Source organism: Anabrus simplex, chromosome 1 (genome assembly GCF_040414725.1).
Source record: "Anabrus simplex isolate iqAnaSimp1 chromosome 1, ASM4041472v1, whole genome shotgun sequence".
In the NCBI taxonomy this organism is placed as follows: Eukaryota; Metazoa; Arthropoda; class Insecta; order Orthoptera; family Tettigoniidae; genus Anabrus; species Anabrus simplex.
Window position 1 is genome coordinate 137,320,750 of NC_090265.1, and position 23,707 is coordinate 137,344,456.

The window sequence follows — 23,707 nt, forward strand, 5'->3', positions numbered from 1 at the left end:
GAGAGTTGCTATTGTAGCCCCGGTGTATAAAGGAAAGGGTGATAGACATAAAGCTGAAAATTACAGGCCAGTAAGTTTGACATGCATTGTATGTAAGCTTTGGGAAGGCATTCTTTCTGATTATATTAGACATGTTTGTGAAATTAATAACTGGTTCGATAGAAGGCAATGCGGTTTTAGGAAGGGTTATTCCACTGAAGCTCAACTTGTAGGATTCCAGCAAGATATAGCAGATATCTTGGATTCTGGAGGTCAAATGGACTGTATCGCGATTGACCTGTCTAAAGCATTTGATAGGGTGGATCATGGGAGACTACTGGGAAAAATGAGTGCAATTGGACTAGACAAAAGAGTGACTGAATGGATTGCTATATTTCTAGAAAATAGATCTCAGAGAATTAGAGTAGGCAAAGCCTTATCTGACCCTGTAATAATTAAGAGGGGAATTCCTCAAGGCAGTATTATTGGACCTTTATGTTTTCTTATACTGTATATATAAATGATATGAGTAAAGGAGTGGAATCGGAGGTAAGGCTTTTTGCGGATGATGTTATTCTCTATAGAGTGATAAATAAGTTACAAGATTGTGAGCAACTGCAACGTGACCTCGAAAATGTTGTGAGATGGACAGCAGGCAATGGTATGATGATAAACAGGGTTAAAAGTCAGGTTGTGAGTTTCACAAATAGGAAAAGTCCTCTCAGTTTTAATTACTGCGTTGATGGGGTGAAAGTTCCTTTTGGGGATCATTGTAAGTATCTAGGTGTTAATATAAGGAAAGATCTTCATTGGGGTAATCACATAAATGGGATTGTAAATAAAGGGTACAGATCTCTGTACATGGTTATGAGGGTGTTTAGGGGTTGTAGTAAGGATGTAAAGGAGAGTGCATATAAGTCTCTGGTAAGACCCCAACTAGAGTATGGTTCCAGTGTATGGGACTCTCACCAGGATTACCTGATTCAAGAACTGGAAAAAATCCAAAGAAAAGCAGCTCGATTTGTTCTGGGTGATTTCCGACAAAAGAGTAGCGTTACAAAAATGTTGCAAAGATTGGGTTGGGAAGAATTGAGAGAAAGAAGAAGAGCTGCTCGACTAAGTGGTATGTTAGATGTATGTCTTTTCCGGCGTTTGCTCTATTAACCAGCGTTTCGTCTTAGGTCTGACACTAGACTCTTCAGAGTGGGATGTGTCAGACCTTACCCACTGACGCTGGGGTGTATGCAGGTGAACTTATCAGAAGCTTATTTATGAAGCACAGTCTGATAACTGCATACGGGAGATAAAACTCCACAATGGAACCAATGCTCGCCTAGCAATTCCAAATGGAAATTCTAAGTTCCCATGAAGGGAATTAGATTCTTTTCCACCAATAGAGCATATCAAAAATTAGATGTATGTCTTTTCCAGCGTTTGCTCTATTAACCAGCGTTTCGTCTTAGGTCTGACACTAGACTCTTCAGAGTGGGATGTGTCAGACCTTACCCACTGACGCTGGGGTGTATGCAGGTGAACTTATCAGAAGCTTATTTATGAAGCACAGTCTGATAACTGCATACGGGAGATAAAACTCCACAATGGAACCAATGCTCGCCTAGCAATTCCAAATGGAAATTCTAAGTTCCCATGAAGGGAATTAGATTCTTTTCCACCAATAGAGCATATCAAAAATTAGATGTATGTCTTTTCCGGCGTTTGCTCTATTAACCAGCGTTTCGTCTTAGGTCTGACACTAGACTCTTCAGCCATGGTATGAGGACGAGCATTATCCTGTTGGAAAACACAATGACACCCAATGAGCTCTAGTGTTTTATTTTATCTTTTTTTATTTTTTATAATCTGCTTTACATTGCACCGACGTATATCTTATGGTGATGATGGAATAGGAAAGGGCTAGAAGTGGGAAGGAAGCAACCTAGACATTAATAAATAGATTTTTACAGTTTGTTGTGTCATCCTGTTGCTGACTGAAGCACTAATGGCTGCTGCAGATACAGTAGAATTCACCTCAGCCATGTGGTGAATACAGCGATCTTCCCTCTCTGTAGTGGCCCGTGTGTGGCCAGAACCCGGTCTTCTAAAGACAATGCTGTGTTCTGTGACCACTGTTGCCAACACCGATGTACTGTGGACACATCTCTGCCAAGTCTTTCTGCAGTATCACGGGTAGAACATTCACCTTCTCATAGCCCTATTACACAGCCTCGTTCAAACTCAGTAAGCTGCTGATAGTGCCTTTTTCATCTCTTTACAGGCATGTTTAGCTCTCACCTACCTCACAATGTCAACACCAGATGACGACTTAAGTTCACAAAATGTACAGTGCATATTTAAAGCAATACCAGGTCATAGTGAAGCTACTAGCAACACTCTTCATCAACTAACACATCTGTTTAGAATAAAGCCATACTTTCCAGTGCCGACATAGCTAAATGTAATTTAAAAGCTTTTCAGTCTGTTAAACAAAAAAGTTCAAAATAATAGATAACACTATAACATACCTGTAAAAAAATACCCACTATTAAACAAAAAATGTCATGATTTGTTCTATAAGAACATCCTCAGATTCCCTCAAATCGCTTTAAATCATCCGTACACCGGTATATGTACAATATTGTTTACATTGCATAAATTGTTCAATGATTGAGAGTTTGGTGATAATATTTACAAGTATTAACAAATAATGATTGTATTACTATTCAATTGTCAACATATTAACTTATTGAAATGTTTCTGTACTTATCAAGGCTCCTAAAATGTAATCTGCTGCCTTCAAACACTATTTCTGGTGACGGCTGAATATTAATACAATCACTATTTGTTAATACTTGTACATATTATCACCAAACTCTCAATCATTGACAATACTTACTTGATTATTGTTTGCATGAAGGAGCTGTACCAAATGAATGGAGAGTTGCTATAGTAGCCCCTGTGTATAAAGGAAAAGGTGATAGACATAAAGCTGAAAATTACAGGCCAGTCAGTTTGACATGCATTGCATGTAAGCTTTGGGAAAGCATTCTTTCTGAATATATTAGTCATGTTTGCAAAATTAATAACTGGTTTGATGGAAGGCAGTTTGAGTTTAGGAAAGGTTATTCCACTGAATCTCAACTTGTAGGATTCCAGCAAGATATAGCAGATATCCTGGATTCAGGAGGACCAATGCACTGTATCGCGATTGACTTATCTAAGGCATTTGATTGGGTAGATCATGGAAGACTACTGGTAAAAATGAGTGCAATTGGACTAGAAAAAAAGAGTGACTGAATGGGTGACTATGTTTCTAATAAATACTCGTAGATCTCAGAGAATTAGAGTACGCAAGGCTTAATCTGTCCCTGTAATAATTAAGAGGGGAATTCCTCAAGGCAGTATTATTGGACTTTATGTTTTCTTATATATATCAATGATATGTGTAAAGAAGCGGAATCAGAGATAAGGCTTTTGCAGATGATGTTATTCTGTATAGAGTAATAAATAAGTTACAAGATTGTGAGAAACTGCAAAATGACCTTGATAATGTTGTGAGATGGACAGTAGGCAATGGTATGATGATAAACGGGGTTAAAAGTCAGGTTGTGAGTTTCACAAATAGGGAAAGTCCTCTCAGATTTAATTACTGTGTTGATAGGGTGAACGTTCCTTTTGGGGATAATTGTGAGTACATAAGGAAAGACTGGGGTAACACATAAATGGGATTGTAAATAAAGGAAACAGATCTCTGCACACTCTTATGAGGGTATTTAGGGGTTGTAGTAAGGATGTAAAGGAGAGGGCACATAAGTCTGTGGTAAGACCCCAACTAGAGTAATGTTCCAGTGTATGCGACCCTCACTAGCATTACTTGATTCGAGAACTGGAAAAAATCCAAAGAAAAGCAGCTTGATTTGTTCTGGATTATTGGACTATTGTTTGCATGAAGAAGCTATACCAAAATGGAGAGTTGCTATAGGAGCCCCTGTGTATAAAAAAAAAAAAGTTGTTAGATATAAAGCTGGAAATTACAGTCTGACATGCATTGCATTACAAAAATGTTGCAAAGTTTTGGCATGGAAGACATGGGAGAAAGCAGACAAGCTGCTTGAGTAAGTGGTATGTTGAAAAAGATCTTTATTATCTGATGGCCAGCAGGCATCAATTTTTGAAAATGAGACAAAGTGTCTCATAGTGTATTGGCACTGCCGGTGGCTCCAAGTAGCCTACGCAATGGCTTCCACAGTATGCACTAGCCATGCGTCTTGGTAGGTATGCTATTTACCAACTGATGAGTCCAACTTAGCACACTGGGGCAAAACGCTGGCAACCAGGAATGAGTTAGCCGGAAAATTTATAATGTCCAATAACGAACCAACTATATTGGTATTAGCGGTACGTTCCCAGCTGTCTCAATGGAGGGATGGTGTGGAATGACATTAGTAGACGAATAAGTTTGAGTGGAGTTTTTAAAAGTAGGAAAAATCACAATATGAAGATAAAGTTGGAATTCAAACGGTCAAATATTTGTTTGTAGGAAGGGGAGTTAGGGATTTGAACAACTTACCAAGGGGGATGTTCAATAAATTTCGAATTTCTTTTCAGTCATTTAAGAAAAGGCTAGAAAAACAACAGATAGGGAATCTGCCACCTGGGCGACTGCCCTGAATACAGATTAGTAGTGACTGAAGTTCATGCAACATAAACAATATTGTACATATATATGCATGTTTTAAATTTATCTCATATAATCTGAGGATGTTCTTGTAGATTGAAATATGTCATTCTTGGTTTAATAGTATGTAGTTTTTAGTGGTATGCTATAGTGTTATATATTATAATGAAATTGTGTGCTTGACAGACTGAAAGCTTTTAAGTTACATTCAAATTTGACTATAAGTCATCTTTCAGATGTGCAAATATGCCTCCTAAATTTTGTTTATCTAGCAGAACTCCTTGCTGGAGTTGGGATTTCATTTTCTGCCAGTGTAGAATGGAAGAAGAGTGAGGACGAAACAGGATAAACACAATGATAGATCAGTGTGTGGAGAGAAAGCAACAGAAACAGGAGATAAGGACAAACATGTAAACACACAAAGTCAAGAGCATCCTGTTATGTGTTCCTATCTTTTTATATAGGACTTAACAATGAAATATTTCTTTTAACATCATTACAGAAAGAAAATAAACAGAAACTGACAGTAAACTAAATAAATATTCAGAGACATAATTGTAGAACCAACAGATCTGTTGATTATATTTTCTAAGAAGCCTCAAAAGTTGGATTTTAGATTGTAAACTTAACATACCATTCACTGTAAAACTGTTGATCTTGATCATAATATTCTTGTTCTGTATTTTAATGTAAGATTTTGTAGCGTACTGGAATCTGAATATCAACATAATTCACTTGTATCAGTGTCCTTATAATGAAAAGTCTTACATGCGCGCACCACACACGTACAATCACCTTCATTGCGTTCTATTATCATTTTGTAACTATAACCCCCCAATTAGCCTATACCGGCTACCTACTGGTTTATTATATCCTTATCTGGTGAGTTGATCTTTCTTTCTACTTCATATCCTATATTAAGGTGAGTTTACTTGTTGCTGCCGTTTTAATGTAAGGTTTCATTATATCTTGGATAAGACTATCATTTTTTGCTTATAGAAGACGTATCTCTTATTCTTCAACTCTTATGTCCTCCCTAAACCACCATTAATATTATTATAATCAAACTTGTTATTTTTTCATACAGCCATAATAGAGATACTTCCAGGCTATACAAACATCCCTGGTCTAGGATACTACAAGTACCACAAGGTTGCCAGTACATGGCCCCAGGCAGAAGAAATATGTGAAAGTGAAGGGGCACATCTTGTTGTTATCTCCTCCAAACAAGAGCAAGAAGCTGTAGTGAGACTGTTCCATGAAAACCAGGAAAATCCTGTCCATTACCGGAACTACCTACTCTTTGTAGGGATACATGATTGGTTCTCTACAGGACAATTCCGCACTATATTAGGTAAGAATCCAAGTTCATTCATAATTCTCTGCCTCATCATTTAGAATACTAACTGTAAGTTAAAAATAAACATACCAAAACCAAATCCCATGGCACTACAGCCCTTGAAGGGCATTGGCCTTCCAAGTGACTGCTGCTCAGCCCGAAGGCCTGCAGATTACGCAGTGTCGTGTGGTCAGCACAACAACTACTCTCGTCCGTTATTCTTGGGTTTCTAGACCGGGGCCGCTAACTCACCGTCAGATAGCTCCTCAGTTCTAATCACGTAGGCTGAGTGGACCTCAAACCAGCCCTCAGGTCCAGGTAAAAATCCCTGACCTGACTGGGAATTGAACCCGGCACCTCCGGGTAAGAGGCAGGCACGCTACCCCTACACAATGGGGCTGCTAAAATAAATATATACACAAAGAAAATTAAAAATATTATATGTATTGACTAGGAGGATAATTATATACAATTTGACAATTTGTAAAAAGTTCAACTATCAATACGGATCAAACATGAGATTTATAGTCTGCAATAATAATTTTAAAAGCTTAGCGTAAAATTGCAAAAAAAATCGTATATATATTCTGTTATGGATAACCGCATCACATAAAAGTGTTAAGATATTAGTCCCAGTTAAGAATTGTTGGTACATCTAAGACAATGAATGCTAGTTGAAGTTTAAAGCTCAAAATTTTTGTCACCAAACACAAACAAAATATGTATAATTTATGCAATAGAGAGTTAAGAAACATAAGAAACTATCATTTGCTTTTTCCCAGGACCAGGAGTAGCAAAAGCTAAAAGAAAGACAATATGAAGAACTGGGGAAAATAATTCTACCTGATGGAATAGTACAATTAAGCAGTATCATTTTTTTTTTTTTTTTTTGCTATTGGCTTTACGTCGCACCAACACAGATAGGTCTTATGGCGACGATAAGACCGGAAAGGGCTAGGAGTGGGAAGGAAGCGGCCGTGGCCTTAATTAAGGTACAGCCCCAGCATTTGCCTGGTGTGAAAATGGGAAACCACGGAAAACCATCTTCAGGGCTGCCGACAGTGGGGTTCGAACCCACTATCTCCTGAATACTGGATACTGACCGCACTTAAGCGACTGCAGCTATCAAGCTCGGTGTATCATTTTTTTTTGAAAAGAAAATATTTTTATTACAATTTGCTTAACATTGCATCGACACAGGTAACTCTTATGGTGAGGATGGGAAAGGAAAGGGTTAGAAGTGGAAAGGAAGCATCCATGGCTTTTATTAAGATATAGCCCAGCAAGAATAAAAGTAGTGTGATTATTGTTTTAAGAGAAAATTTAAAGGGATAAATCATCCCCCTCTTAATTCTAATCCTAGGAGGAAGACAAAGAGGTATGACAACTTGAGGAATGAAGACACTGGCAAGAGAAAGAGACGGGCCGTAACAGGTGTTAAAATAAGAGTCCTTACTTCTTGCAAAACCTAAAACTGTTGGGGTTGGAAGAGAACAAGAATTCACCATGGAAAAATGAAAGTAGAGTCAAGAAAAAAAAACTGTAAAAAGCAAACAGAAACTGAGGGATGGCTTCAAGAATAAATTGGAAACTTTAAATCAGGCTGCAGAGAAGTCCTTGTGGAAAAGAATTAGAATTTTTAAGGAAACAAGTACACAGCATGTTTTTTAAGTAAGTACCATTTTTAAATATGGCCGCAGCAGCGCTTTGTTTTGTACGTACATCTATAGGTATATAGTGATGGACATTATTCTTGTTTGAGATACTTGAGACTGATGTCACTACTCTCGATGCATCTTGAGATGCACGTTGTGATGGGCATGACTCTTGTCTAAGATACTCAAGACTGATGTCACTACTCTCGATGCATCTCAAGGTGCACATAGTGATGGGCACAACTCTCGTTTAAGGTACTCGAGACTGACATCACTACTCTCGATGCACGTATTAATGGGCATAACTCTCATTTAAGGTACTTGAGATTGACATCACTACTCTTGATGCAAGTAGTGATGGGCATAACTCTTGTTTACGGTACTCGAGATTGACATCACTACTCTCGATGCACCTCGAGGTGCACGTAGCGATGAGCATAACTCTCGTTTAAGATACTCGAGACTGATGTCACCACTCTCGACGCATCTCGAGGTGCACGTAGTTATGGGCATAACTCTCATTTGAGATACTCGAGACTGACGTCACTACTCTCGATGCATCTCGAGTTGCACGTAGTGATGGGCATAACTCTCATTTGAGATACTCAAGGCTGACATCACTACTCTCGATGCATCACGAGGTAAACATAGTGATAGGCATAACTCTCGTCTGAGATAATCAAGATTGATGTCACTACTCTCAATGCATCTCGAGGCATGCTCCAGTTAAACGTCAGATGAGCTATCATGTGATCAGGTATATCATCAATGTGGCAGAAACAACCAAATCACCAGTAGAAGGAACTGTAACATCATTGAACATACAAAATAACCAGTACAGTAGATAATTAAATCTCTTCCACTTGAAGACATACTATATAAACAAATCATAATGTAAACAAACCCGATTACCTCGTGGCCATTTTATCAGATATCTATACATGCCTTCAGGTTTGATAATTGTAGTTGGTCTTGAATGATCTATCTGTTAATACTTATATAAAAGTTTGGATAGACCAGAAGGGGGGTTAACCCAAGAACTAGTCGCTTTTCAGATACATGCATACACACAGGCCTATCAGTATCATTAATGCCAAATCATTGTTATTCAATTATTAACAGTACATCACATTCTTCATTACTATTTCAGAGTAGGGTCTAAATAATGTATTCCGTCTGAAATCAGTGAAGGATTATTAAAATGATATTGAAATACAGTCAAACCTGCCCTATCGGGCACCTTTATTCAGCAGACACCTCTCTATATGTACATTTTTCCACAGAACCAATTTTATTTTACATAAGACACATGTTAAACAAGCCTCATTTAAGCAGACACCTCCAATTCCGGACAGCAGACGTCGCCATTAGTATCGTCCACTTATCTTAAGTGGACACTTAATACAGTCCAGGACACTTTCTTTACACAGGGCTATGTCATTTTTTCTTTAAAAATCATTCTGCAAACATACAGGAATTCCCTTTGTATGTTTGTTCTATTTTGTGTCCACAGAAAACAAAATGAAACACACACAGGAAAGATGAAGTACTTGTGAAGTTAATTCTTCTGTATAGGGCTCTTTCCAGACCTTCCATTAGGGTCATCTTGTGTTCTTAATAGTGTACATTTTGAGAATTCTAGTTGCCTGGGAATGCTGCCAGTGGGTGTTTACTCACAAGTTACCAAAGGATTATTCTGCACATCCTCCATCATTCTATTCATAACTCAGATTGTTGCTGATAAGGTCGAGATCAGGTAGTTCAGTTAAACTTGACAAGGAAGAGACTTTTATGTGCTGACTGTTGAGGCAGAAATACCATAGCATTTCAATTGCCAAGTAAACATGCGGAGGAGAGACGAGCAAGAAAAAATGCAGTGTGAAAGGACTTCCAGTGTGAAAAGCTTCCTGAAAATTGAACTGAGGGGACAAACAACTGTGAAGAATAAAAATGATAGTTCAAGTGAGTGGGAAGAAAGTAGGAATTGAGGAATGAAAAGAAACATACATACATACATGATCATTATAGACTGTTATGCCTTTCAGCGTTCAGTCTGCAAGCCTCTGTGAATTTACTAAACGTCGCCACAATCCTCGATTTGCAACTAGTGTTGTGGCCTCATTTAGTTCTATACCTCTTATCTTTAAATCGTTAGAAACTGAGTCTAACCATCGTCGTCTTGGTCTACCTCTACTTCTCTTACCCTCCTTAACAGAGTCCATTATTCTCCTAGGTAACCTATCCTCCTCCATTCGCCTCACATGACCCCACCACTGAAGCCGGTTTATGCGTACAGCTTCATCCATCGAGTTCATTCCTAAATTAGCCTTTATATCCTCATTCCGAGTACCCTCCTGCCATTGTTCCCACCTGTTTGTACCAGCAATCATTCTTGCTACTTTCATGTCTGTTACTTCTAACTTATAAGATATCCTGAGTCCACCCAGCTTTCGCTCCCATAAAACAAAGTTGGTCTGAAAACAGACCGATGTAAAGATAGTTTCGTCTGGGAGCTGACTTCCTTCTTACAGAATACTATTGATCGCAACTGCGAGCTCACTGCATTAGCTTTACGACACCTTGATTCAATCTCACTTACTATATTACCATCCTGGGAGAACACACAACCTAAATACTAGAAATTATCGACCTGTTCTAGCTTTGTATCACCAATCAGACATTCAATTCTGTTGAATTTCTTACCTACTGACATCAATTTAGTTTTCGAGAGGCTAATTTTCATACCATACTGATTGCACCTATTTTCAAGTTCCAAGACATTAGACTGCAGGCTTTCAGAACAATCTGCCATTAAGACCAAGTCGTCAGCATAGGCCAGACTGCCTACTACATTTCCACTTAACTGAATCCCTCCCTGCCATTTTATACCTTTCAGCAGATGATCCATGTAAACTACGAACAGCAAAGGTGAAAGATTACAGCCTTGTCTAACCCCTACAAGTACCTTGAACCAAGAACTCATTCTATCAACAATTCTCACTGAAGCCCAACTGTCAACATAAATGCCTTGGATTGATTTTAATAATCTACCTTTAATTCCATAGTCCCCCAATATAGCGAAGAACTTTTTCCCTTGGTACCCTGTCATATGCTTTCTCTATATATATGAAACATAAACACAACTGCCTATTCCTCTCATAGCATTTTTCAATTACCTGACACATACTGAAAATCTGATCCTGAAAGCCTCTCTGTGGTCAGAAACCACACTGGTTTTCATCCAACTTCCTCTCAATGACTGATCGCACCCTCCCAAGATACCAGTGAATACTTTGCCTGGTATACTAATCAATGAGATACCTCGATAGTTGTTGCAATCCTTCCTGTTCCCTTGCTTATAGATAGGTGCAATTACTGCTTTTGTCCAATCTGAAGGTACCTTACCAACACTCCATGCTAATCTTACTACACTATGAAGCCATTTCAACCCTGCTTTCCCACTATACTTCACCATTTCAGGTCTAATTTCATCTATTCCTGCTGCTTTATGACAAAGGATTTTATTTACCATCCTTTCCACTTCCTCAAGCGTAATTTCACCAACATCATTTTCCTCATCCCCTTTAGCTCCACTGTTCGTAACACCACCATGAATATTTCCTTCCATGTTCAAAAGATTTTCAAAATATTCCCTCCACCTCTCCAGTGATTCCTTGGATCTATTGTGAGTTCACATGAATTACTCAAAACACTGTTCATTTCCTTTTTCTCTCCCTTCCTAAGATTCTTTATTACTGTCCAGAAAGGATTCCCTGCTGCTTGAGCTAGCCTTTCCAGGTTATTACCAAAATCTTCCCATGACTTCTTTTTGGATTCAACAACTATTTGTTTAGCTTGGTTTCTTTCATCTACGTAAAAATCCCTGTCTGCCTCAGCCCTTGTTTGGAGCTATTTCTGATAAGCCTTCTTTTTACGTTTACAAGCTGCTGTCACTTCATCATTCCACCAAGATGTTCGCCTTTTCCCATCTTTACACACAATTGTCCTTAGGCATTCCCTTGCTGTTTCTACTACAGCATCCCTGTATGCCACTCATTCACTTTCTATGTCCTGAACCTGCTTACTGTCTACTGCTCAAAACTTCTCACTAATCATATCCATGTACTTCTGTCTAATTTCCTTGTCCTGGAGATTTTCTACCCTTATTCGTTTGCAGACAGATTTCACTTTCTCTACCCTAGGCCTAGAGATACTTAGTTCACTACAGATCAGATAGTGGTCTGTATCATCGAAAAATCCCTGGAAAACTCGTACATTCCTAAGAGATTTCCTGAATTCAAAGTCGGTTAAGATATAGTCTATTATGGATCTGGTACCCCTAGCCTCCCATGTGTAGTGGTGAATAGCATTATGCTTGAAGAATGTATTTGTAATTGCTAAACCCATATTAGCACAGAAGTCCAGCAAACGCTTCCTATTCCCATTAGCTTCCATATCTTCCCCACATTTACCAATCACCCTTTCGTATCCTTCAGTTCTATTCCCAACTCTCGCATTGAAATCACCCATCATTGCTGTTGACCCCGACGATGATGTCACTCAATGCTTCATAAAACTTGTCAACTTCATCCTCATCTGCACCCTCACATGGTGAATACACGGACACAATTCTAGTCCTAATTCCTCCAACTGACAAATCTACCCACATCATTCACTCATTTACGTGCCTAACAGAAACTATGTTGTGTGCAATGGTATTCCTGATAAGGTGCCCTACCCCAGACTCTGCACTTCCCTTTCTAACACCCGTCAAGAGCACTTTATAATCTCCTATCTCTTCCTCGTTACCTCCCCTTACCCGAATATCACTTACTCCTAGCACATCCAGATGCATCCCCTTTGCTGACTCAGCCAGTTCTACTTTCTTTCTTCCATAAGCCCCATTAATATTGATAGCTCCCCATCAAATTCCATTTCATTCGCCAAGTTGTTTCCAAGGAGTCCCTCGCCTGTCAAACGGGAGTGGGACTCCGTTACTCCCATAGGTCCGAGGCTTGCTTAAAATATTCTGAGCTCGGTAAATTCATGAAGCAGGATGCTACCCTACTTGCACATAGTCCAAGTGAGGATCTCTCCTCTAACGGGTTTTGGACCACCAGTGAATTGCATAGTCCTAGCCGCCTGAGCACAAAGAAAGAGGGCCATGATTCAGAATATGTCCGAGATGCCCACTCCAATTCCATCGCAACTGGTATCCCGACTCTCAGGACCACTTACTAGGCCACTCAGCCATTGCCCATGGTTCATGAACTAGGACGTGACTACAGTAACCCACACCATGAACCATATGAAAAGAAAGTGGGAGTCAATTTTCGCAGAAGTTAATATTGCGGTATATGTATGGTTCAAATATGTTCAAGTAAAAAACTGTGAGTGGACCAACATCACTAGAAAAAGCACGAGAAATTGCAAATAACCTGAAAGTTGAAGTTAATTGAACAAAGGATTTGTATGTCATGCTGTGTCGTTATTCCCTTTTCGAGAATATCACAGTAAAGAAAAATGTTCTAAATTTGTACACCCAGCTGAATGATTCCTTCCCAAAGCTGCGATGAATGTAAAGGCTGTAAAAGCACTTGTAATACCTCCCAGGCAAATATTTAGAATAACCAAAATAAAGATGTATGCTTATAATTAATGTGAATGTTCTTTGCCGTTAAAATGTTTGATTAATTTTTACAGTGTTGTTTTATTGAACACCTCTCATAACAGACATTTTTCCATGAAACTGATGGTGTCTGCAGAAGAGAGGTTTCACTGTACACAAAAACCTTGTTTATCTGGATTAGGTGGGACTGGATAATCCGTAAAACAAAACAAAAAACAAAAGCAAAAAAAAAAAACACAAATAAAGTACATGGCATAAAACTGTTAATATAAGTTGTAGAGTAATACCCTTTTTTCACTTGTACAGAAAAATATAAGAACACTTTTCTTACATTTACGATTCTGTTTTATGCACTAAAGTAATGTGTGAATTTTTTCTGTTTTACATTTGTATAGCGTTTGCACGCAGCACAATAACAAAGATATTTTACTAACAATAGTTCTGCCCGTGTGGTTTCAGTCTAGGATTCTAAATAGGCCATCAGTTTGTCCAGCTGCATTGCTGCATCTCCACGAGTCATTGTTTCTTCTGCTGGAGCGCCGGTTTCATTTTCGAATTCACTATCAGTGAATTAGTAGCGCGTTGCATTCAGAAGAGCGTGGGTTCGAATCCCACCTCGGCTGTCCTGGGGATTGGTTTTCCTCGGTTTCCCATTCTCAATTCCAGGCAAATGCTGGGACAGTACCTTTGATAGACAGTGGCTGAATTACTTCCAATTCCTGTCCTTAACTATCCTTGGCGGAAAAGACATTCAAGAAGAGTTGATCCCGTAAAAGAAATACTGTACAAGTAAAAATACATTTTTTTATTTTCGATCTGGATAAACCGGAGATCCAGATTAATGAGGGCCGTATAAACGAGGTTCTTGTGTATTAAATATTAACACTCTCGGACGTGTTATTCGCATTTGACAACCATGTGATTGATCGTTGTAATATTATACATACCAAATGAAAAATACATGGCCATTCTTACATTTCTGGCAGTACTGGGAATCAAACCCAAGCCCCCGCGGACGGTAGCTAATAACACTAACCGTTACGCTATGGAGGTGGACAGAAAACAAGTAAAATGTAGGAAGTATATAATTTGACTGTGAGTAGATTATCAACAAGTAGATTTTTTTTTTTTTGCTAGTGGCTTTACGTTGCACCGACACAGATAGGTCTTATGGCGACGATGGGATAGAAAAGGCCTAGGAGTTGGAAGGAAGCGGCCGTGGCCTTAATTAAGGTACAGCCCCAGTATTTGCCTGGTGTGAAAATGGGAAACCATGGAAAAACATCTTCAGGGCTGCCGACAGTAGGATTCGAACCCACTGTCTCCCGGATGCAAGCTCACAGCCACGCGCCTCTAACCACACGGCCATCTCGCCCGGTATCAACAAAGTAGGCATAACTTGATCAGCAGACAAAGTATAGTCGAGAGATAACACTCCATATGCGCATGATGTCCCATTACAACTTCAAGATAGGATTATGAGGCATGGACTGCATCGGTTGCTCAGAATGCATCGAGAGCTCTGAATCACGCTATCCAGCACTAGCTTGGGACACTTACCTCATGCGCCTGATGTCATGTTACAACATTGAGATAGTATTACAATGCATGTACTGCATTGGTTGCTCAGAATGGATCAAGAGTTTTGCATATGCGACCTATCACTATCAGAAGGCTGGTCACAAATGCCATTACAGAAACATTCGCCTGTATTTATGTCATAAATTAGCGGTCGAGAAAATGGACGCTTTCCGATTTCATCATTAAATTATGAGTTGCCTGAAATTTCAAGGAGTTTTCATTATGAAATTGTGTCAGGACGCTTCGACTACCAGAAGTTGTACTCATGCTAGGTACCGAGGATGCTGACAGAGGTGCACAAAACCAACCGCGCAGGCAGTGCTTTGACTTTCCTTAAACGGTACAGCAATGAAGATGATGCATTCCTAAGCCGAACTGTCACCAGTGATGAAACATGGGTAGCTTATCTTATGCTGGAATTAAAACAGCAATCCATGGAATGGGAACACTCAACATCACCCAAGAAAGTGAAGTGCAAGCAAACAATTTCAGCTCGCAAACTCATGTGTGCTGTATTTTGGGATATGCAGGGTGTATTTATTGCTTATGGATTTTTTGAACTGGGGTGACAAAATAAATGCCAAGACTTATTGCGAGACCTTACGGAAACTTTGTCGTGCAATCCAAACAAATGGCGTGGCATGCTCACAAGGGAGATTCTTCTGCTTCATGACAATGCACAACCTCACACGGCTAATCGAACCCGAGACCTCATCCCTTCGTTTGGTTGGGAACAATTTGTCACACTCCGTATAGTTCTGATTACCACTTGTTCTTGCACTTGAGAAAGCATTTAGAAGGTCAGTGCCACGACAACGATCTGCAGTGGCTGGGACATCAGGTGGCAGATTCCCATGAGGATGGAATTCAGAAGCTGGTTTCACTTATGCTGAGAAGTAGTTTAAGGTACAGGCTTACTTGTAAAAAAGAATTGTTTAAAAAACTGCACTCCTTTTTTTTCTCTGCCCAATTAACAGATAATACTGAAACTTTGAGCCTCCGTGGCTCAGGCAGAAGCGCGTTGGCCTCTCACAGCTGGGTTCCGTGGTTCAAATACTGGTCATTCCACGTGAGATTTGTGCTGGACAAAGCACAGATGGGACAGGTTTTTCTCCGGGTACTCCAGTTTTCTCTGTCATCTTTCATTCCAGCAACACTTTCCACTATCATTTCATTTCATCTGTCAGTCATTAATCATTTCCCCAGAGGAGTGCAATCGGCTTCGACAGCCGGCACAATTCCTATCCTCACCGCAAGATGGGGGCTTAATTCACTCCATCCCTGACCTGGTCACTGACTGGAAAACAGGTTGTAGGTTTTCATTCAATACTGAAACTTATCTTGTGTGTGTGCAGTCACTGCATTTGTTTCCTTAGTATGTATAACACTACTTTTGATAGCTTTCACATTTGATACTTGTTTTTATATCCCACCGACACAGACAGATCTTATGGTGATGACAGGATAGGAAAGGGCTAGGACTGGGAAGGATGTGACCAGGGCCTTAATTAAGGTACAGCATTTATATGAAAATGGGAAATTACAGAAAAAACATTTGCAGGGTTTCCAGCAGAGGGGTTCGAACCCACCACCTCCAGAACGCAAGTTGACAGCTACATGATCCAAAATGCATAGCCACTTGCTCAGTATTTATACTTGAACTTTATAGATATAATCCCCATCGACCAAAGAAAGGATAATACAAATACAGTTGGTCCATTATTGGACATAATAAATTTTCCAGCTAACTCATTCCTGATTGCCAGCATTTAGCCCCAGTGTGCTAAGTTGGACTCATCAGTTAGTAAATAGCACACCTACCATGATGCATGGCTAGTACATACTGTCGAGGCTACTTGAAGCCACAAGCATTGCCAATGCACTATGAGAGACTTTGTCTCATTTTCAAAAATTGATGCCTGCCTGGCCATCAGGCACACTGGGGCAAAATGCTGGCAAACAGGAATGAGTTAGCTGGAAAATTTATAATGTCCAGTAACAGATCAACTATGAGGGGGGATCAAATACAAACAGGATTTTATTTTTTATTTAAATTCATTTATTGAACAACACAAGGCAATTACAATTTATTTTTCCACATAGTATCCTGCTTTGGAAATGCATTTGTCCTAGCGTATGGGCAGCTTTTTGATGCCCTCATCGTACAAAGAACAGTGTCGTGTCACCAGCCAGTTGCACACAAAGTCTTCCACACTCTCGTCATCTTAAAATCGTTGCCCTCCTAGAGCTTCTTTAAGCGGTCCGAACAAATGGAAATCACAGGGTGATAAGTCCGGGCTGTAAGAAGAATGATCAAGTGTAGTCCAGTTCATTTCCTGTAGCTTGGGGACAGAGCTGCAGTATAGGGCTGCGCATTGTTGTGGAGGAGGTTGACCTATCGAATCGGTTGGCCTCGTCTTTTGCGGCGATATGCAATCCTCACCTTGTTCAACAGCTCACCGTAGTAAGCAGCATTGATGGTGCATCGCTTATGCAAAAAATCAATCAGCAAAATACCTCGCCGATTGAAAAAAGCTGTTGCAAGAACTGACAGTCAAGTCTTAGCTTTCACTGATGCTGCCTCCCCTTTCCTTACTGGCTTGTTTGGATTCGGGAGTGTAGTGGTGGACCCATGTTTTTTTTTTTCTTCTGTCTCTGAAGACCTTAAAAAGTAGTTAGTGGGACATAAAAACAAATAACATTATTATTAATTTTTTCTTTTTCTGCTAGTGGCTTTACGTTGCACTGACAAAGATAGGTTTTATGGCGACAATGGGATAGGAAAGGCCTAGGAGTTGGAAGGAAGTGGCTGTGACCTCAATTAAGGTACAGCCCCAGCATTTGCCTGGTGTGAAAATGGGAAACCACGGAAAACCATCTTCAGGGCTGCTGATAGTGGGATTCGAACTCACTATCTCCCGGATGCAAGCTCACAGTCGCGCACCCCTAACCGCACAGCCAACTCACCCGGATACCCAAGTTTCGTCGCAGGTGACGACCCGATTCAAAAATGCATCACCTTCTTCCGCAAACCTTGCTGTAAGCCTCTGACAGACCTACAAACGTCTCAGCTTCAGATTTTCAGTCAAAAGGTGAGGGACCCATCTGGAACACACTTTACGGAACTGTATGTCGTTAGTGATGATTGCTTGACAGCTCCCATAACTGATTCCGACTTGTTCTACAATTTCTGATATTCTCGCCCGTCGATCGTCATCAATAATGTCTTTAACCGCACAAATGTTTTCGTCTGTAATGCTGGTCCGAGGACGGTGATCATGTTGCTGATTTTCCACATTTTCTCGTCCTTCCTTGAACTTTTTATGCCAGGCAAACACACATGTCCTTGACAATGTTTTATCATTGAACTGTGCAGTCAATCTCTGGCAAATTTCCGCCACTGTAACTCCTTCACGAGCAAGAAATTTCATAATTATGCGTTGCGCAGTGGAGGGATGCACCTGTTGCTCCGACATCATGAATGTTACTGACTAAACGGCAGGAAGTATCTAACAGCACGCTCTCCCCACTCCTAACGCTCCCGCCTAAGCATAGCAAAAGTGCGAGGCCAGTCCTACCAATTGTTGATGTTCAGGAACAAAAATTCCATTTGTATTTGACCGACCTTCATATATTGGTATTATAAATTTACTAATTTGGGACAAATATTTCAGGTTCTGTATGGGAATCAACATCTATATCATCAAAGAAAGGATAGTACTGTGATCTTGGATCCAACTATCGGATTTGAAGTGAACTCCAGCCAGCCTGGGGTGACAGACCAGGAAAAGAGAGCTATTAATGAATCAGCAATTAGAATATTTCAAACACTCCTACAGAATTTCTAGTGTTAAAGTTGTTGGACTGTTAATTGGTGCAAGAGGAACAATGCCAAAATTTTGTGTGAAACATCTGAAAAATCTGGGGGTTCCTAGTAGCATCCTTGTAGATGCATTATTAGTGCTCAAGGGGTCACTTCAAATTATTCATTATCACCTTTACAACCCACTTTAACAACCACTGTTCATTATTCAACACTGTTGATATGGTATACTTTGTCATGTTCGGCAACCCATAAATTGGGATGTCATCATCATTTATTCACTCCAGCAAGCTGGATGCGGTTGTGTACAAGCCTCCTCCAGTTTGTCCTGTCAATCCACAGATGATGTTCATATTTGAGATGCCAGTTTACATAAATTGCGAAGTAATAAATAAAAAAATAATTTCCCGATCAAGGCATTAGTATTCTCTTTTCAAATTTCACATTATGAGGTTCATAATGGATTCAAGAACTAGAAAGAATCCAAGGGAAAGCAGTGCAATTTCGTTCTGGGTGATTTCTGACAAATGACTTGAGGCTGCAATTGATAAATATCATGTTTGCTCCATATTGACTTTAACTAATAAAATAATTATTCCTTTAATTGTAATGTTTTAAAATTCCACCATTCAGAACTTGGTAAGATACAAATACATAGGCCTATATTAGAACATGTTTCAGTCGGTGAGACCTTCTTCAGCTAATTAATTAATATTAATACTGAAAATAAATTATATAGTGGTGGAAATATAAAACATTCCAATTAAAGAAATAATAATAATTTTTTAAAGAGTTGTGTTACAAAAATATTGCAAACTTTAGGCCTGGAAGATTTGGGCATAACTGGGTAGAGGAAATAAATACACTGTTGGCCACTGCACTTGCAATGTCTAGAAGGAATTGAGCCATCTCAACCAGATTTATTCGACAGTATAGCCTAACCACCATACACAGTTGACATGATTTCTCTAGCAGTTCATTACAACATATAGACCATGGGGAAATCAATGCTGTGTGGCTACATAACAAACAGTAACAACCCCCGCTACTTTTTTTTTTTTTGCAGAATACATGTTTTGTCTGCTGTAGGAGACATTTTCAGTTCCTCCATAGAGGTAATTATTGGCTATCACACTTAACAGCTGGCATTGATATTTCCTTTAATTTTCAAGTCATCAGTAAAAGGTATAGAACAATCAAGTTTGAATATTATATAAATACATTTTGTCGTGAGCAATTTTTCTTGTAAAGCCAACCATAAAAGAGATACCTACATCAAGTTTTATGTTTAAGGCCCCATTTGAAGCCCCCATCCTGCTCAATTTCTTGGAACAAATTATAGTTAAGATCCCAGTTGCCCTTATTTAAATACCAAGATTCATGAAAATCCACTAATCCATTCTCCCGTAATGTTCAATAAAAAAAAAAAAAACTTGGCATATACTATTATTTGTCCTGTCCAGTGTAGAAACCATGCAACAGGTTAATATTATAAAAAATACGGAGAAAAAGAGTATTTTAAATATATAGATGACATTATATCAATTTGAAATATTTATTTTTCAGGTCAACCACTACAGTGTGCAAACTATGTGGACTGGGCTAATGGTCAGCCTGATAATGCAACTGGTACTGAGCATTGTGCATCAATCTTCAACAACGGCCAATTAAATGATATTAACTGCAATGTCAGGTTACCATTCATGTGTGAGATGTACTAGTTGGTCATTTTCTGTAAAATGTATTAAAACATGTGTTCTGTTTTACAAGATGGTAATGAAAAACAGATTTATTCTTACCAGTAATATTTTTATAACAGAAAACAAACCGTGAGTTTGATAGTACAATTATAAAAATAACAATAAACAATATTCATCAGCTAATTATATCTCAAACTAACCCTTTCTTTATCCTTGCCGTTTACCATTTCATGTGGGGTCAGCTCTTTTTTTTTTTTCTTTACGTCGCACCGACACTGATATGTCTTATGGCGACGATGGGACAGGAAAGGGCTAGGACTGGGAAGGAAGTGGCCGTGGCCTTAATTAAGGTACAGCCGTGCGCGTAGAGGCGCGCGGCTGTGAGCTTGCATCCGGGAGATCGTGGGTTCGAGCCCCACTGTCGGCAGCCCTGAAGATGGTTTTCCGTGGTTTCCCATTTTCACACCAGGCAAATGCTGGGGCTGTACCTTAATTAAGGCCACGGCCGCTCCCTTCCAACTCCTAGGCCTTTCCCATCTCATCGTCGCCATAAGACCTATCTGTGTCGGTGCGACATAAAAGCAACTAGCAAAAAAAATAATTAAGGTACAGCCCCAGCATTTGCCTGGTGTGAAAATGGGAAACCATGGAAAACCATCTTCAGGGCTGCCGACAGTGGGGTTCGAACCTACTATCTCCCGAATACTGGATTCTGGCCGCACTTAAGCGACTGCAGCTATCGAGGTCGGTAGGGGTCAGCTCTACTGGAACACAATTTTTAGGGTCATCTTTGTAGTAAGGAGTAATTTTGGTAGGTCTTTGTTGATTATGGGTTCCCATGAAGTCAAGGTCCATTATTTTCTTGTTTTTGAGGAGATAGCTAGGACGCACTTTGTCATATGGTCCTCGGATTTTCTCATAACATAACCAAACCTGCATACACAATATTCATTCACCTCTCTAACCTCCATCTCAGTCAACTATACATCTTCTAAACCTTACTTCTAAAAGAACGGACATTGACTGCAATGTCAGGTTACCATTCATGTGCGAGATGTACTGAAAACTAGTTGATCATTTTCCATAAAGTGTATTAAACATGTGTTCTGTGTTACAAGATGGTAATCAACAACAGATTTATTCTTACTTTTCTGAGTAATATTTTTATAACAGAAAACAAAAGAACAGCATTGTCATATTAACTGAAATTGTACACCTCCACTTGTCCTATCCTGCCGACCAACATTTTGATGGTGAACATTCTTTCAAGCAACTGATGTCTCCATGGATTTTCTTGAAGGCAAAACTAAAATGCCTGTATTCTGGCTGCACCCCGAAGATCACCAGGTATATAAAAGCAGGCTTGCCATGAACAGGGAGTAGTTGAGTTGTGTTAAGTGGTGAGTAGCCAGTCACAAGTCATGGACTAAGAATTCAGAGTGTAGAGCTGTTGGGTCTTGTCTGGAATTGAGCCAGGTGTATAGCAGTCATACCTTTCAATAGTCAACAGACAGGCGTTCATAGCTGACTGCATGGTACTGCTGTGTGAAGTGACTGTGAATCGTGCAAGGTCACTAATTAGTGAAGTGTTGTCATTCACTGTCAAGTGTGTGTGTGTGTGCGCGCGCGCGTGCGCGCGCACGCTAACTGGGTCATCCTCTATTAAATTAGTTCAACAAAACAAGTTAGTGACAATATGAAAATTAGCATTTTCAACACTAAAGTGATGTCTGTTGGGAGGAAATGCCTAAATGTCCCTTTGTCATTTTTGCAGGGACAACACTGCCAAAGTGCAATCTTGCTGCTGGCATTGTTGTACTTGCACAAGAAAGGGCAGATGTTAGATAATTAAATCAGTGGTTGAAAGCTGTATGGGATTGATGCCTATGAACTTTACTTCATGAACAACAATGCTTGATCTTGACTGTGTTCATGGCCATTTGGCAAAACCAATGAATTATAAAATGTCTTGTCTCAACTCAGTTCTGGACATTATACTAGGCTAATAGACATCAGTTTTACAGACACCAGATGTATCACAGTGTACTTTAGATGACATAACTATGTTTTATTCATAGATTATTCATTATTAGCCATAACGCAAAAACCATAATCGGTACAATATCAAAATAACTGGAGCATAAAACATCAAAGTATGAGGGGTGTACTATACTGTTTTACACTTTATTTTTTTGTATGTTCGGGTATGGTTCACATTTTACTTTTGAAAGTGGTGACAAGTAACTGGTGTCTTGTTCCACCGTTCGGTAGCAGCACACACACAGCGGCCAGCGAATGCACTCGTCATAGCCATTTCAATAACAACACTGTCAGCATACGAGCAGACAACATGGAAAGCAACTGTCAGGGACAGCGCTATACGACTTGGCTCCTAAGGAAAGATGGCGTGACCACTGCAGAAATTCATCGGCGCTTGGTGGCAGTCTGTGGAGAACATCTGCCGTCATGGAAAATAGTTTACAACTGGGTGGAAGGTTGGAAAACAGGGCGCACATCAGTGGACAAGGGAACCAGTTCTGGAAGGAATGTGACAGTGCCAACACCAGCCAACATTGCCCAGGTCGAACAGGCCATCCAAGGAAACAAATGCATCACATTTACGGAAATGAAGGTAGCCACGGGAATTAGCCCAAACACCCTGCAGCGGATCGTGCACGGCCACTTACAGTTGGGGAAGGTGTCATCCAAGTGGATGCCTAGACTCTTGTCTGCAGACGAAAAGCAGAGGCATGTGGAAGTGTGCACAGAGCTTTTGCAATGCCATGATAAAGATCCAGTCGACTTATTGGCTAGGCTTGTGACTGGTGATGAGACGTGGCTCCATTACCATGAGCCACAAAAAAAACAATAATCGATGCAATGGAAGCATAGGGGCACTCCACCACCAAAGAAATATCAAACAGTGCCATCAGTTAGCAAGCAAATGGCAACAGTGTTCTGGGACACAAAGGGCATCGTTCTCATTGACTGGCTGGAATTTGGGGCCATAATTAGCAGTGTAGCATATGTGGCAACCCTTAAGTGCTTATGTCGTGCCATTCAAACTAAGCGGCCAGGAAAATGGGCTAAAGGTGTGCTTCTGCAACATGACAATGCCTGGCCCACCACACTAGCCAAGAGACCACTGCTGCCACTGATCAAATGGGATTCACGGTGCTGCCATATCAACTATACTCTCCCGACTTGGCACCAAGTGATTATCACCTGTTCGGGAACATGAAGAAACCTCTGCGTGGTCACCGTTTTGTGGATTTTGCAGAACTGGACACAGCTGTCAAGGCATGGGTATGAAGCACTCCGAAAGA

The 23,707-nt window shown here is 39.9% G+C and overlaps 1 protein-coding gene across 2 annotated transcripts in view; it reads left to right on the plus strand.

Annotated features, from left to right (window-relative positions):
* LOC136862992 (hemolymph lipopolysaccharide-binding protein) overlaps positions 1 to 20,564 on the plus strand; it is a 56,344-nt gene extending 35,780 nt beyond the window's left edge. For both annotated transcript variants that reach the window (XM_067139314.2, XM_067139305.2), the window contains exons 4-5: positions 5,742 to 6,008; positions 20,248 to 20,564. In XM_067139314.2, the coding sequence (XP_066995415.1) occupies positions 5,742 to 6,008; positions 20,248 to 20,402 (422 nt within the window). In that variant the 3' untranslated portion in view covers positions 20,403 to 20,564. The remainder of the gene's footprint in view (positions 1 to 5,741; positions 6,009 to 20,247) is intronic.
* The last annotated feature ends 3,143 nt before the right edge of the window (positions 20,565 to 23,707 follow it).